This window comes from Protopterus annectens, chromosome 1.part0, assembly GCF_019279795.1.
Source record: "Protopterus annectens isolate FY-2018-M chromosome 1.part0, PAN1.0, whole genome shotgun sequence".
In the NCBI taxonomy this organism is placed as follows: Eukaryota; Metazoa; Chordata; order Ceratodontiformes; family Protopteridae; genus Protopterus; species Protopterus annectens.
In genome coordinates this window covers 593765208-593781917 of record NC_056725.1, presented here as the reverse complement: position 1 = coordinate 593781917, position 16710 = coordinate 593765208, and the positions used below count along the sequence as shown (strand labels likewise).

General features: G+C 40.3%; 1 protein-coding gene across 1 annotated transcript in view; it reads left to right on the top strand.

Moving 5' to 3' along the window:
• Positions 1 to 16710, top strand: part of RAB3GAP2 (RAB3 GTPase activating non-catalytic protein subunit 2) — a 2949955-nt gene that overhangs the window by 844918 nt on the left and 2088327 nt on the right. The window contains exon 7 of the mRNA XM_044061656.1: positions 208 to 309. Coding sequence (XP_043917591.1) covers positions 208 to 309 — 102 coding nt within the window. The remainder of the gene's footprint in view (positions 1 to 207; positions 310 to 16710) is intronic.

Here is a 16710-nt window from a genome sequence, read left to right as displayed (position 1 = left end):
TCTACAGAGACCATTTCTTGCATTTTTGATATATATATCTTTGCACACATAAATTTTTATTGGAAATGAGCACTTTAAATACCTGAATTATGGATTATTGATTTAAACTCTAGCAGTTATTTAGTTACTGTTCAGAAATTACAGTCACTTTAGTAAAATTATACTTAAATTGTACTGTGTAACAATACAGATTTTTTTAAACTCTAGAATGGTGTTTTGCTTCTTGCTCAACTTTTAAATGAAGACCCAGTACTGCAGCTCAAATGTCGAACGTATGAGATACCAAGACACCCAGGTGTGACAGAACAGGTAAGAACAAGTAACAGCTTCATCAAAAATGAATTAAAGTATTCATTTACATTTTATTGCTAAGGAATTACATAAAACAGATGTTCTTTGTGTTTCACTGTTGCACTCATTACATTTGGGTTATCTGCTTGCAGTAGCCCTCAGTCAGCCTGATTAACAAAGTCTTGGGTCCTGCGTCGGATGCTGTCCCTTCTTCCATGACGTCAGGTCGTCAGGGATATAAAACATGCAGCCGACACCATTACGTCAGTCTTTCTTGCCGTGTGGTGCCCTAAGCAGAAGCAGTTCGCAAGTGCCGGTCGGCCGACTCCTGAAATTTTCATTTTCGAGTTTCAGAACTGAAGTCTTCAACTAAAGCTAAGTACCCCATTGGGGAAACTTTTCTTGCTCCTTACCGATGTCAGTAAAAGTTACTAATTGCATTACTTGTGGAAAGCAAATACCTTAACAAAGATTTTCATTTGTACTGTATTCCTTGCCTGGGCCCTGACCAAGACGTACCTTGCTGTCAGTTTTGTGCTTTATTTTAATCAGCGCACTATCCGTCATCGGTATATTTTCGTTTATAAATATTTCGGTTCTTGGTTTAATTATCCAGAAATGTGGTTGGTTAGCCATCCGACTACTGGGATTCCAAAAAAATGTAAAGATAAAGACAGAGACAGGCCGCCTAGGTCCAAAGCTGCCGACGACGCTTCTCCTAAGCCAGTCGCCAGTTCGCCGGTACTCAGTGAGGAGCTTTCTCAGCCCCTGATACCCACTGCTTCTGATTGGCAGGCCTCTACTGAGACCCATTCAGAGTCCAGTATGCCGTGAGATGCTTCAACTGTGGAACCTGCGGATGTCTCTACCTTGGATGGATCCCGAGCCGCTGTGCAGGCACCGGCTTCTGAGAGTGTATTCAACCCTATGGACTTGCATATTAAACCGACACCTCCTTCTTCATTTAGGCCTAAGTCTTGAACCATACCTGAGAAACCAATGCCCAGGCCGCATGTTCAGGCCTCTATGCCTAAAAAAACAAATGATAAGAATGGCTGAAGATCTTATAACTTTAATCAGGGGAAGCCAACCTCCCCCTTCTAAGAGACCTAGGACTGAAGTTGTTTATGAATCTTCTGACCAGGATTCTGATTTTTCTGATTCTTCTGATGATCTGGATTTGCCCTTATCTACTTATGAGGATTTTGATGCAGAGGACTCTATTCCCTCTGCTTCCCCTCCAGAGGATTTTTCTTTTGGTGAAACCTCACATACTCTAAGGGAGCATTTCCACTGGGAAAGCCAGGATTTTTCTGATTCAAAAAAGAGGCTTAGGGATTTTTTAATCCTGCCTCAGCATAGGCCTTTAGCTATTCCTCCTGTACTACACATTGTTGATGATGCTTTTTTGGAATCTAGTTTTGGCCCCTGATTCCCTGCCTCCTGCTTCCAGAAAACCTGACAGATACTACAGGGTCCCCGAGTCCCACAAGTTCATTTTCAAAAATCCTATTGCAGATCCAGAGACTATTTAACAGGGGCCCAAGGGCATTAAGGCTTCTACTGCTAAAAGTTCTACCCCTTCTGATAGAGACTGCAGGGCGCTGGATAGATGGGGTAAGAAGGTTTACACTTCTGCAACCTTGGCCATTAGGGCTTTAAACTGCCAGTTTCATATGTTAAAGTATCAACAACATGTTATTGGACTGCTTAAACAGAAAATGATGTTGATTCCTGACTGTGTAAAAAATAAAGAATTACAGGATTTAATGCATTCTGCTGAGCAAGTTGGAAAACGTACTTTGCAATGTGGTTTTGATTCATTAGAGGCCTCTTCAGGGCTGCTGTTACTGGGTCTGTGCTCAGAAGGCATGCTTGGCTTAAGGAGCAATCTTTGCCTGATCATGTTAAAGCTAAATTGTTGGATGTTCCTTTAAATCAGGACCACCTGTTTGGCAACAAGGCTGAGGAAGTTTTTAAAAAGATGGAAGATAAAGCTAAGTCTATGCAAACTGTTAAAGATTTTTTACAAGTTCAGCCTCCTAGATTTAGTAGGTACTGTCCGTCTAAGAATTGGTCCTTTCCAGCCCCTTCCAGGTCTTTTCAAGCCAAACCCAGACACAGCAAAAACCCCAGGTTTCAGTCCTAGGGGACACACACAACTAAGCAGTGGGGTGCCTCCACTTCCAAATCTGGGAATAATACGACTCCCCCCTATGGTAAACTGTCTCAATGACTTCCTTTTAAAATTTCCAAGCACTTATCAACTGACTGCCCCTTTGGGGGGAAAGATTGCTCTTCATGCAAAGAATTGGGAACTCATTACTCAGGACAAATGGGTTTTAAATGTAGTTTCCCAAGGATACAGATTTCACTTCCACACATTGCCAACACCAAGTGGGTGGCTGGACCATCCCCCAAATCAGTAGGGAGAGGCCCAAAAACAAGTACTTTCTCTCTTAAGCATGGGGGCTATTCACCTGGTACCAGAAAAGGAAAAGGGACAAGGTTTCTACTCGAGACTTTTCCTGGTACCCAGAAAAGACAATTCATGGCATCCTATCCTGGACCTGTCTACTCTAGACACCTTTTTGGAGATTCCAAAATTCAAGATGCTGACTCTTCACCAATTACTTCCTATGCTAGGCAAAGATGCCTGGTTGGCAACACTAGATTTAAAAGAAGCATACCTGCACATCCCAATCGGAATCTTGCAGAAGATACCTACGCTTCAAAGCAGGCTACACGCACTATCAGTTCTCTGCACTGCCCTTTGGCTTATCTACTGCTCCCAGGATTTTCACAAAATGCCTAGCTCCAGTTATTGCAGTTTGCAGGCAAAGAAATATTCAAATATACCCATACCTCGACGATTGTCTAATTCGGGCAGAAAGCCAGGACATACTTTTGAATCATCTGGCCTTTGTAAAAAGGGTTCTAACTTCTCTGGGGTACACCATAAACGAAAAAAAATCACACCTGGTACCCTGTCAACAAATTATATTCCTGGAAGCAAGCTTGAATACAACTTCCCAGGTGGCTTATCTCGCGCCAGAGAAACAAATTCATTTGACAGCCTACTTCAAACAAGTGACCACAAAAACCCTGCTATCTGCAATACAAATACTGCAAGCCTTGGGGTTCATGGCCTCCTGCATTCTTCTAATTCTGTATGGTAGACTGCATATGAGGAAACTACAGTGGTATCTAAAAAACCTATGGTGTCAACATTCTCAAGACCTAGAAACAATGATTCTTATCATACCTTGCCTATGCCTAGAGTTGCTTTGGTGGGCAGAGGCCTGCCACCAAAACAAGGGACTACCTTTCACACCACCCCCTGCCGCCCAAACCCTAACAACAGATGCATCAGACTATGCATGGGGGGCTCACCTGGCAGGGAAGCGCATTCAGGGCAAATGGAACCCAAGTTAGATGCACCTGCATATCAATCAAAAAGAAATGTTAGCTGTACAGAATGCTCTGACTGCCTTCAAGGACCACATTCTTCCAGGACAACTAATGGTAAAGACGGACAACACCCCTGTTAATGTGGTACATAAACAAGCAGGGGGGTACACATTCTTACCCTCTCTGCAGACTAGCCATGGCATTGTGCAACACAGCCTTGAGCTACCAAGTGCACCTGCAAGCTCAGTTCCTGCCAGGAAAATTGAGTACACTGGCAGACGGACTAAGCAGAAACCTCATGGACCCACATGAGTGGAAACTGGAACCAAGGATTTTCAACATGTTGACAAGCAAATGGGGGAGCCCAGATATAGACCTGTTTGCCTCTCCCCAGAACGACCAATTGGACAAATTTTGCACAAGGACCCCCCACAAACAAGCCTGGAAATTGGATGCTCTGTCCTTCAGCTGGAAAAACCTATAAATCTATGCCTTCCCCCTTCCGCCTCTGCTGTCCAAAGTACTACTAAAAATCAAACGGGACAAACCAAGGATGATTTTGATTGTTTCAGACTGGCCGCGCCAACACTGGTACCCCCTCCTGCTCAGTGTGTCACCGTTATCTCCATGGCACCTGCCTCAGACTTCTTCCCTGCTGTCTCAGCAGGAGAACCAGATTCTGCACCCTCAGCTTCTAACACTGAACCTTGCAGCCTAGCTAATTACTTAATCTCTCCTTTACCATCCCTCAGCAAACCTGTGATGGATATCATTTTACAGGCAAGGAGGCCTAGTACTAGAAAATCTTATGCTGAAAAATGGAAAAGATTATGTGCCTGGAACCAGTCTCAAGGGATGAGCACAGCAGCACCCAATTTACCTCCGAATTTACAGTACTTGAGATGCTTCACAAGGGCTTGTCTTTTTCCTCCATTAAAATCCACGCCTCAGCCATTTTAGCTCATTATAACACAGAACCTCCCCTCTTCTCTCATCCACTGCTCAAGCAGTTCCTCAGAGGGGCCAAAAATTTGAGACCACCCAGGAGAGCTCCAACTCCAGCCTGGGACCTTAACTTTTTCTTGGGGAAACTCACTCTACCGCCATTCGAGCCAGCTGCTACTGCAGACTTAACATTTCTTTCTTGGAAAACAGCTTTCCTTTTAGCAATCACTTCAGCTAGAAGGGTATCTGAATTACAAGCCCTTATGGCAGTGGAGCCTTTCATCATCTTTCATGCGGACAGGGTGTCCCTCAGAACCAATCCATCCTTCATGCCCAAGGTGGTATCCAGTGTGGCTGTTAATCTGTCCATTCATTTGCCAACCTTCTTTCCCAATCCACACAATAAAGGGGAACGATATTGCATTCCTTAGATGTGCACAGACAACTTGGATTCTATTTGGACAGGACTAAACCTCAAAGGAAATCTGAACAACTGCTGGTGGCATTTGCTGCAGGGGCAGAGGGGAAGGCTATTTCAAAGCAAACCATTTCTAAATGGATAAGCCATTGCATTCATTTCTGATATAAGCACCATGGAAAACCTATCCCCCAGGGGATCAGACCTCACTCCACCAGGGTTGCATCTACCTGTACAGCCTTTCTCAGAGGTGTCCCTACCAGGAACACTCTAGACGCTGCTACCTGGAGTTGTGTACATACTTTCACCAAGCATTATCATTTGCCATTTTTCTCTAAATCCAGAGCTGGCTTTGCCACTGCCGTCTTGCAGGGCCTTGTAGCTGGCCCTAATGCTATCTAAATTCCTCCTCCCAACCATAGCTTTGGGAAACTACCCAAATGTAATGACTGCAACAGTGAAACATGAAGAACATAGTACAGTTGTGTACACTTACCATAAATGTAGATGTTCGAGGGTATTCACTGTTGCAGTCCTGGCTACCCTCCCTCCAGCCCCCTAACTTCTTTTGGCTATACCTCTACTTTCCTTTACTATGCTTAAAATCCTTTTTAGTGTATTTGCTTTTTTGTTGGAGGTATATCTTTGTACTTTTATATTTAATGCATTCCCATTAGGGGGGCACCTGACATCTGGGGCAAGAAAAACTGATGTAATGACGTCGGCTGCATGTTTTATACCCCCTGACAACCATGATGTCATGGAAGAAGGGACAGCAACTGACACAGGACCCAAGACTTTGTTAATCAGGCCGACCGAGGGCTACTTGCAAGCAGATAACCCAAATGTAATGAGTGCAACAGTGAATACACTCGAACATCTACATTTATGGTAAGTGTACACAACTGTACTTTTTTCATATATGGGAGGGGAATAAAGGTAAAGAACAGGCAGTAATTAGTGTAAGTAGGAGCACAGGCTGTAATGTGTTTCTTAGCATGACTAACCTTAATTTTAGGTTAGTTAATGTGTATGGGTGCAGCTGTCGATTTGGGGCAATTGTTCCTGTCAGGAGAGCTAAACTTCATTATTTGAAAATGTACATAGTTTTGTGTGTTTGCTTTAAGTTAATAGGTTATGGGGATGTGTGTGTTTTTGAGGGTTTCCATTAAAATTGTCTTGTAAAATGTGACATAGTTTCAAATGGAGTTGACAAGAGACAACTGTATAAAGGATCACCGTGCCCAACATTAGTGGGTGCATGTAACACAAAAGATGAAGTATATAATAGATAGAAATAACTTCATGTCATAATTGCTGCACTGTCTATATTGTTTTGGAAAGTGAATGACCTGACATGTATAGACAGAAAGGTTCGAGTACTGAATTATATTAAGAAATGCAAAGTGCAAATAGCAGAAGACACATTTGGAAAGGTAGGGATTAGAACTTGATTTGCAACAGCAAATATGTATCTGAGGGGCTTAGAAGGAAAGTAAAACAAAGAGGCTAGATTTCTAAATTTTGAATTATATTAAGAAATGCAAAGTGCAAATAGCAGAAGACACATTTGGAAAGGTAGGGATTAGAACTTGATTTGCAACAGCAAATATGTATCTGAGGGGCTTAGAAGGAAAGTAAAACAAAGAGGCTAGATTTCTAAAGAAATTTTTGAAAATATGTGGTATGGAAAACATGAATTCAGTAGTAGGAGTTTTGAGAGAATTTACGGGTATGATAACGGAGGTTGACTAGACAGAAATTATATTTCACTGGAACAGGTTCATTTATTTGAAAGCTTCACTCATGCACCAATAACAACTAAGATAAAAATTCAGGATAATGAAGTGAAACTTAGATACTGGCACATCCCCACCTATCTGTTAATAGGTAATAAATTTAAGTAATGAGTAGTTGAAATTTTTCAAGCGTTAATAGTGAAGACAGACATTTCTTTAGGAAGCATAACTAGTGAGTTAGAGTGTGAGTGGCTGCATTGTATACATTTTAACAAAAGCAGTTAGAGAAGATATAAAGAATGTTATGTGAGTAGTTATAGCATTTCATGAAGGATGTATGGCGATAGGAGATTGGAACTGTAGGAAATAAGGCAGATGTCTCTGGAGGGCTAAGTGAAATATGTATCTTTGTTTGGGTTTATTGATTAAAATAAGACAGAATGAACTGGATTTACAGATTTTCTGCAAACTCTGGTGCCTGGACAGTATTACATACATTGGATATAAAAGTGTACACACCTCTGTTAAAATTGCAAGGTTTTTGTGATAGAGACCAAAATAAATCATTTCAAAACTTTTCCCACCTTTAATGAGACCTATAAACTGTACAATTCAATTGAAAAACAAATCTGTTAGGGGAAAAATATAAAAAATGTGCAATAAGCTGGTTGCATAAGTGTGCACATTCTTAAACTAATACTTTGTTGAAGCACCTTTTGATTTAATTACAGCATTCAGTCTTCTTGGGTAGGAGTCTGTCAGCATGGCACATCTTGACTTGGCTATATTTGCCCACTCTTCCTTGCAAAACGTTCCAAATCTGTCAGATTGCGAGAGCATCTCTCGTGCACAGCCCTCTTCAGGTCACCCCACAGATTTTCTATTGGATTTAGGTCTGGGCTGTGGCTGGTCCATTCCAAAACTTTAATTTTCTTCTGGTGAAGCCATTCTTTTGTTGATTTGGATGTATGCTTGGGGTCATTGTCATATTGAAAGGTGAAATTCCTCTTCATCTTCAGCTTTCTAGCAGACACCTGAAGGTTTTGGGCCAAAAGTGACTGGTATTTGAAACTGTTCATAATTCCCTCCACCTTGACTAAAACCCCAGTTCCAGCTGAAGAAAAGCAACCCCAAAGCATGATACTGCCACCACCATGAAGATGGTGCTCTTTTGGTGATGCAAAGTGTTGTTTTTGTGCCAAGTGTACCTTTTGCAATTGTGGCCAAAAAGTTCAACCTTGGTCTCATCAGACCATAGCACATTTTCCCACTTGCTTTCGAGAGACTTGATGTATTGTTTTGCAAATTTTAGGCAGTCCTGGATGTTTTTCTGTGTAAGAAAAGGCTTCCATCTTGCAACCCTACCCCAGCCCCGACATACAGAGAATACAGAAGATTGTCACATGTAGTACACAACCAGTACTTGCCAGAAATTCTTGCAGCTCCTTCAGTGTTGCTGTGTAGGTCTCTTGACAGCCTGCCTGACCAGTTTTTGTTTTGTCTTTTCATCAATTTTGGAGTGATGTCCAGTGCTTTGCAATGTCTTTGTTGTCCCATATTTTCTCCACTTTTTGATGACTCCCTTCACTGTGTTCCATGGTATATCCAATGCTGTGGAAATTGTTTGTACCCTTCTCCTGACTGATATCTTTCAACAATGAGATCCCTTTGATGTATTGTAAGCTTTCTGGCAACCATGGCTTTTGCTGTAGCAGCTGATTAAGTGTCAGGAAAATCGTAGTAGGACAGCTGAACTTTATTTGGAGTTAATCGGAGTCTCTTTAATTGATGGCAGATGTGTACCCAGAAAGACTGAATGTTGTAATTAAATCAATAGGTACTTCAACAAAGAATTAGTTTGAGTGTGCACACTTATGCAACCAGCTTATTGTACTTTTTTTATTTTTTATACTTTTTTCCGCAACAGATTTGTTTGTTTTTCAATTGAATTGTACAGGTTATAAGTCGCATTAAAGGTGGGAAACATTTTGAAATGAGTTATTGTGGTCTCATTTTTTTATATCACAAAAACCTGGCATTTTAACAGGGTTGTGTACACTATTTATATTCACTGTAGATGTTACATATTAAGACAATTATAACATAATCTGAACCATGAAAACATGTCCTGTGATAGTGTCAGCTCGCGTAGCTATACAAATTAAATTTTGTAAGTAAGTAAACATTGTGAAACACTGCATTTTCCAGTATTTCTTTTGAAAATGTAGCCATTTAATGATTGGTTTGATGATACTTTAAGTGAAATGCTATTAGATCTGAAACTAAGGTGTAAATGACTTGCAGAGGAGTATAATTGTAAACTGAAGACTAGAAATGTGGTTACAGTGAAAAGAAATGAGATATAGAGTAATGTCACAGTAGTTGTCTAGGGGGTTTTAAAAGTAATGGATTTAAGAAGCTAAACATAATAAGTAGAGTACAATGAAGCTAAAATGTCTGTGCAAGAGTACTTGGAAAATATGAATGAGCACAGAGTAATAGTTTTAAAACAACATTTTTTTTACAGTAACCCCTGAGCAGCCAAACTGTTGGCTCAACATCTGAGGCAACAAAAGGCTTTAAGGACAAAAATTAAAATTAGGCACTATGAGAGTAATAGAGTAGGGGTGAGCTAAGAAAAAAATATGAATTTGATGTTAAATTATTTCAGTATACTGTATGACCAAAATGCAGAGGTTGAGTAATGCACAGAAAATGGCAACATATATGAGACAGGTAAAACTTAAGCCAGTTAACATAAGTAGAACAATATTTATATAAAAAATAATAAAAACTGAAATTTATGAAGCAAATAGAAGTTGTAATACAGGGAAAATCCCCTGCTACTAATGGAATTGTGGTAGAATTGTGAAAAAAGAAGCATGAGATGATAAAAGTCTGGCTAGTACTTTTTTAACAAAGTTCTTTCTGGCCATGGTTGTGCCCCTGATTTGTAAAGTTGTAGTAGTGGTAGTTATACCAGCAAAGTGGAAAGATCCCCCTTCTTCCAGGGTCATACAGGCCCATTTTTATCCTGAACCTTGACTTCACAGTGTTTATGGTAATTTTGGAAGAAAGAATGGCAAAGATAATTGCAGATGGTAGGTAAACCTTTGACAGTGTTAACCAAACTGTTATGATTCTAAAAGATGCATTGGACAATAGTAATATATTAATAATACCAAGCTGAGCTGTCAGAAAAGCATTTGAGAAAGTGACTTGGAAATTAATAGAGAGATCTTTTGAGACGTCTGTTTCCACAAACCTGAACAACTTTAGTATTTAACATATAGAGGATCTCAAGCTATGGTGAAGTGTGTTGGTGTGGACTGTTTAGTCTTGCAAGATGAACTAGGCAGGATTTGTCCATTCCTACCATTACTATTTCCTTTATATTTAGACCTGTTGTCCAGGGACATAAGACAATAAAGCATGAACAGATATAAATGGAGAAATACTAATGAGAAACGGTCCTTTCTGCAGATGACATATTATAATGTTACCAGTCCACAGCATGATGTAAAAATATGTTTGATAAACTGAAGTGTTGTAATATTACAGGATGCAAAGTGAAGCAAAAATAAAGGCTACGATAATAGGCTCCCTAGAGAAATGTCAGCACTTGAAATGCTGAGAGCCATGAGTATATCACAGCCAGCAAAAAGATATGCTAAACTTTCTAGTTGTGTTGTACAGAACTCACATCTGTCTTTCTTCCATCTTTTCAATGGACTTAGCAAACCAATGTGCATGTAGTCCTGTCCTGGGCTGCTATTATTAGCCTTTCATCTTTTGGTTTCAGTTCACCTCTCCTTAACTATTTCTGGGTCAAACCTTGGACAACTTGAGGTTATCCCAGATGATCTCAATACTTGCCAGTATATTTATGGATTTTTCCAAAATTCTTTCAATCTCATCTGATCCTTTTCTTTATATTCTTTCTTTTTTTTGTGTGTGTGTGTGCATTCACTTGCTTGGCTGATTCTTAGCTATTTCGTTTGATTTCCTTTCCCACCTTATTCCAAAATGCTTCTATTAAACGAAGCAAAGATGTAATTTTGGATAATTTCTCCTTATGTTTTAAAACTTTCATTATATTTAGATTTGGAGAGGTCAGCAGATATGTATGTAGTCCCACAAATGCAGTTCTGTACATGTGGTCAATTTAGAGGAGGCCCATATCTCCTTTAGAATAATTAAAGTATAATTTTGTTTTACATTTTTTGTTTTGTATCATTTGGTAAGCATGAAACATTTGTTTTGTTTTTATGTCCAATTTGTTAAATATGTTTTGGGCTAATCAGTCAACCCAAGTTTGTAAGTTAGAACAGGAAGAGCAAATTGATTTATGGGTTGAACTTTCTTCCTCAATTTCAAGGCATTTTTCAGTATTATTTTTTTCAACATTAATTTTAATCTTCTAAAGTATTATTTACTGAACTTTATTCTCATTTGCTTATGTTTTGTTAATGATCCTTTATCATCACATTCCTGTCCCAGGTTGATATTTTCTTGGTGCTTCAGCTTTCCTTTTTTAAATGTTATTTTTGCACATGTATCAAGACCAAATGTCATTCTTGTATCATCTTCGAAAGTTTTAAATATTTGTAATTGTGCTTTCAAGTCTCCATTGATGAACTACACAATTTAAGTCACCCACAAAAAAGTAGATGAGATGTTTTTAAATAAGGTTAGTTTATAGGACCTAAATTGTAACCGTAGTATAATGGATTAACATGACAAAATTTTGTTGTGAACTTAACTGTTTTTTTTTAATATAGAACTTCAAATACAGTTAGTTTAGACTTTTATTTCCATGTTTTAGTAGGTTTTTTTTGACAGCTAAGAGAATTAAACTTAACAAGGCCTTACTTTGTCTAGGCAATTCCGAGCCTACGTCTCAGTTTCAGTGAATCATTTCATTAGTTACACCCATATTCATTCTCCCAATATTTCTGACAGTAGTAGGAAATCTTTAAAGTCTGCCAACTCATTACACTCCCAAAACATATGTTCCCATAGGTTCATAGGTAGGTACTAGGCTATGGCCCTAGGGCCTATACAAGCCTAGCCAAAAATGTACCCTGGCTTTCGCCACCCAAGAAAATTATTTTCCTGTGCCCCTGCCAAGCAGAACCACAGAAGTGATCCCCGGGGTGAATTTCCTATTACCCATCCAATCATCAAGATTTTTCTTGAAAAGTGCTAATGAGGAGCTCTTTTTGACATAGATAGGTAGTCTGTTCCAGAGTATGGTAAGTCTCTGGGACAGGAATCTATACCTCCAGCATGTTCTGTTTATTGTGGTGACAAGGTTTAGGTCCCTAGAGCATGTAGCTCGGAGAGATTGGGATTTCTTTAAGTGGAGCATGTCCAACAGCTCTGGGTTTGACATAGCTTTGTAGGTTAGGCAGAGATCGCCTCTGAGTAGGCGATATGTGACAGAGTAAAGCTGGAGTTTTTTAAGACGGTCTGCGTAGGGCATCTGTTTGAGGCCAGTAATCCTCTTTGTGTGGTATTTCTGTGGCCTTTCCAATTGTTGTAGATGTCTTGTGAGGTACATACCAAAAGGGGCGTTGTACTCTATAATGGGTCTCATGAGTGATGAGTAGAGGGGAACAATGACCTCTTTTTTTCTGGATGAGAAACCTTTTGTGATGAGGTGTGCCACATAAAAGGATTTCCTGACCACTTTGGCGATGTGATTATTAAAGAAGAGACTACTGTCCACCTGTGTCCCAAGGTCTCTTATCACACTTTCGGTGTTAAGTAGACTACCGCCTATGTGGTAGTCCATGGGTACAGAATTTTTACCAAAGGGGATGACAATGCACTTTTTGGCACTGAGCTTGAGACCATGTCTTTGACACCAGGCATCTGTCTCAGTGAGGCCCTTTTGTAGGATGTCCACATCATTAGGAGTTTCAATTATGGCTCCTAGTTTGCAGTCATCTGCGAATTTAGTTAGCCAAAGACCTTCTGTGTTAGCCTGTACTTCAGAGAAGTAGATACCAAACTGGAGAGGACCCAGGACTGAACCCTGTGGTACTCCACTTGTCACTGGTCTGAAGTCTGATTTGGAGTTTGCTACTTTCACAGTGTGAGTTCTTTCAGTAAGCCAGCTGACAACCCATCTTGTGACATGGGGATTTATACCTAGTTTAGTGAGTTTATCTATAATTCCAGAGTGGGAGATGGTGTCGATCGCCTTGGTGAGATCTAGATAGGCTGTGTGAACCACCTTACCCTCATCTATGGCCTCTTATAGGTTCATAGGTTGGTACTGGGCTATCTGCCCGAAGGCATATATTAGCCCAGCCACATTGTGCGGTATTCACCACCCCTTTAGTAGTTCCCTAGACCCTTGTACTAACAGCTAGTACCCTTGGTCCCTATCTAGTAGTGCTGTTGGTGTGATCCCCGGTGTGAACTTTCTGTTACCCATCCACTCATCAAGGTTCCTCTTGAAGAGTGATAGTGAGGGGCTCTGTCTTATGTAGATCGAGACCCTGTTCCATAGTAAGGGAAGTCTCTGCGAAGGTAATCTATCCCTCCAGCATGTTCTATTCATTGTAGTGTTGAGGTTTATATCCCTAGAGCGTGTAGCTCAAGTAGATTTGGTTTTGCTAAGATGGAGCATGTTCAACAATTCTCCTCTGAGAAAGCGGTATGTAACAGAGAACAGTCTTAGCTTTTTCAATCGTGCTGCATAGGGCAACTGTTTGAGGCCAGTAATCCTCTTGGTTAGGTACCTCTGTGGTCTCTCCAGCTGCTGGACATGTCTAGCCAGGTACATTCAAATTGGTGCATTGTACTCAATAATGGGTCTGATGAGGGAAGAGTAGAGGGGCACCATTACATCCTTAGATCTTGATGCGAACCCTTTCGTGATCAGATGGGTCAGATAGAAGGATTTTCTAACCACTTTGGCAACATGGTTATCAAAGGAAAGCTGACTATCTACTTGGGTCCCTAGATCCCTTATTTCTTCTTCAGATTTCAGGGGATTACCTCCTATGTTGTAGTTTATGGGTACTCTGTTTTTTCCAAAGGGGATTACTACGCATTTTTTTGCATTTAGCTTGAGACCATGGTTTTGACACCAGTCTCATTCTCATTCATCAGTCTCATTTAGGCCCTTCTGGAGGATCTCCATGTCGGCCGGAGACTCTATTGTAGCACCCAGTTTGCAGTCATCCGCAAACTTAGTCAGCCACAGCCCTTCCGTTCTTGCCTGTACTTCTGAGAAGTATATGCCAAACAGGAGGGGCCCCAGGACAGAGCCCTGAGGCACACCACTCGTTACTGGTCTGGATTCGGACATAGATCCTGCTACTCTTACTTTATGGGATCTGTCTGAGAGCCAGTTTGCGATCCATCTTGTGACGTAAGGGTTTATGCCCAGGCTGGTGAGCTTATCAATAATACCTGAATGGGGAATGGTGTCAAATGCTTTAGCAAGGTCAAGGTAAGCCGTGTGTACCTCCTGTCCCTTATCTATAGCTTCAGTAACTGTCTCAAAGAAATCCACCAGGTTCAGGAGGCATGATCTGCCCTTGACGAAGCCGAACTGTGTGGGGTCCAGCGACTGGAGGTTCCCAATCCCTTCATTTATGAGTTCCATAATGATTCGCTCCATAGCCTTACAGATCAGGCTGGTCAGGCTTATTGATCGGTAGTTCCCAGGGTCAGTTATGGCCCCACCCTTGTGTAGAGGGACCACCATTGCCGTGCGCCATTCTATGGGCACATATCCTGTGGAGAGGCTGAGACTGAACAGGGTATTAAGATGTGGGGTTAATTCCTTTTGGAGCTCGCGTGTGACACAGCCTGGGACACCATCTGTTCCCATGGAGGCAGTGTTTTTAGTTTTAGATAGAGCCTTGTTAACCAACATATCAGTAATAATTGGACTTGCATAATCCCCTGGAATGGTGATAGGCCCTGTAGGTGGTGAGGCGAGGGGAGAAATTTGCACTGAACCTGTCAGCCAAGATGTTGGCAATGTCAGAAGGGTCAGTGTATTTTGTTCCATTTTGTACTAGCTCGGAACAGACCTGAGCATTGCCATTTAGGTTTTTGACGTAGCCATAGAAGGCCTTATGGTTATCCTTGGCAACTTTCTTTTCAAAATTAGCTTTAGTTGACTTGATGAGGGCCCTCAATTTCTTACTAATGCTGATCAGGGATGATTTTTCTACTTGAGATGTGGCCTTTTTTTGTATAAGTCTCTTCCTTTTATTGTAAAGTTTGCTTATGGCCGGGGTCCACCAGCCTGGTTTCTTCTTGCTTGAGGAAGGAGTCTTGGTTTTATTTGGGATAGCATGGTCCATGCAATCCTGAGGATGCATATAGAGTGCCCTGGTACAGGATTCTGCATCCTGGATATCATTGTCCTTCTGCAAGGGAATGGTGAAGCTTTCCACTTCGGATGCAAGTAGTTTGAAGTTTGCTTTGGAAAGGTTTTTGACTATGGTTTCTTTGACTGGGGGAGGTGAAGGGGTGAGGATGTCCAGGGTTATCAGTTTGTGGTCGGATCTGACCAAGGAGGGATTGATAATGGGTGTGGTACTATGGGCGCCCATATTTGTGATGATTAAATCCAATATGTTGTCCCCTCTAGTGGGGGAACATACTAGTTGTTCAAGGACATTTGAATTTATAAATTCTATGAATCACTGAGCATAGGAGTTGGAACATTGGTAGTTCGCCCAGACTATACCAGGGTAGTACAACAAAAAGAGCAGGTTAACACCACGATGATAAAACGAACCTTTATTTGAACAAAAAATGAGCTTTCAAGGCTCCACAAGCTGCACGCTTCTTCAGATGAATTATAAAATCACAATGAAAGCATTCTCTTTATATACACATACATTGATTACTAAATAGATTAATGGAACCAGTTAAGTGATAATTAATTATTCAATTCTGTAATGCATTTTGAAAACTCTTTCGTCTAGAGCAGTATAGTCAAATGACTATGCGCAAAAACAGAACGAAAAAAAGGGACAAAAACATGATTTTTAAAACACGGTTCAAGAGGTAATGTCATTCATTCAAGTTTCATTAATATTATTTGATTCATCTCCCAACAGGCTAGTATAATATAATAAAAACTAATAAAACCTAATAGACAATGAAATACCTAAATAAAGGACTAATAATCAATGTGTATAACTAAGGTTAACACTAATATATATCAGCAAAGGCGCAACATATCCAGCTTCCATAATTTAAATGAAATATATATACCAATTAATGTGCAAAATGAGCAAAATAATGTACAAAATGATGTACATGACTGAAACAATAAAACATTGAAAATATTAAAACCTAGAAAATTAATGAACTATGAAAAATAGCAGCGAAAGCGCTCATTTTTTGTTCAAATAAAGGTTCATTTTATCATCGTGGTGTTAACCTGCTCTTTTTGTTGTACTACTTGTTGGATCCTGGTTGCTGGTTAACTCTGAGAGAGAGGTTGGTTACTTTTTGCATTACTATACCAGGGTAGTTGAAATCACCCAAGATTATGGTGTTGGGTAGGACCTTTATATTTTCCAATGTCTTTCTTCCCCATCGCTCCTCCAACATTAGCTATGTGAGTAAAAATTCTTTGAAGTCTGCTTAGGATATAAAGCATCTTTGCAAACACTTCCAAGCAAAAATCCTAAACCTTCTAGACTTTGTTGCATACTTGGAGGCTATACATACGTTCTCCGATTATTCCTGTATACAATTTTTCCAGTCTTTCTTCCCAATCTTTTATATCCTCCTCTGATTGACTCTTATAGTTTCCGTGCAGTATTGTAAATGCCCTATGAATTATCCCTTTTTAAACACCTTCTATTCCAGATTCAACAAAAAATTCTACCAGAACAGGTCATTCACTTAGGACTGTAC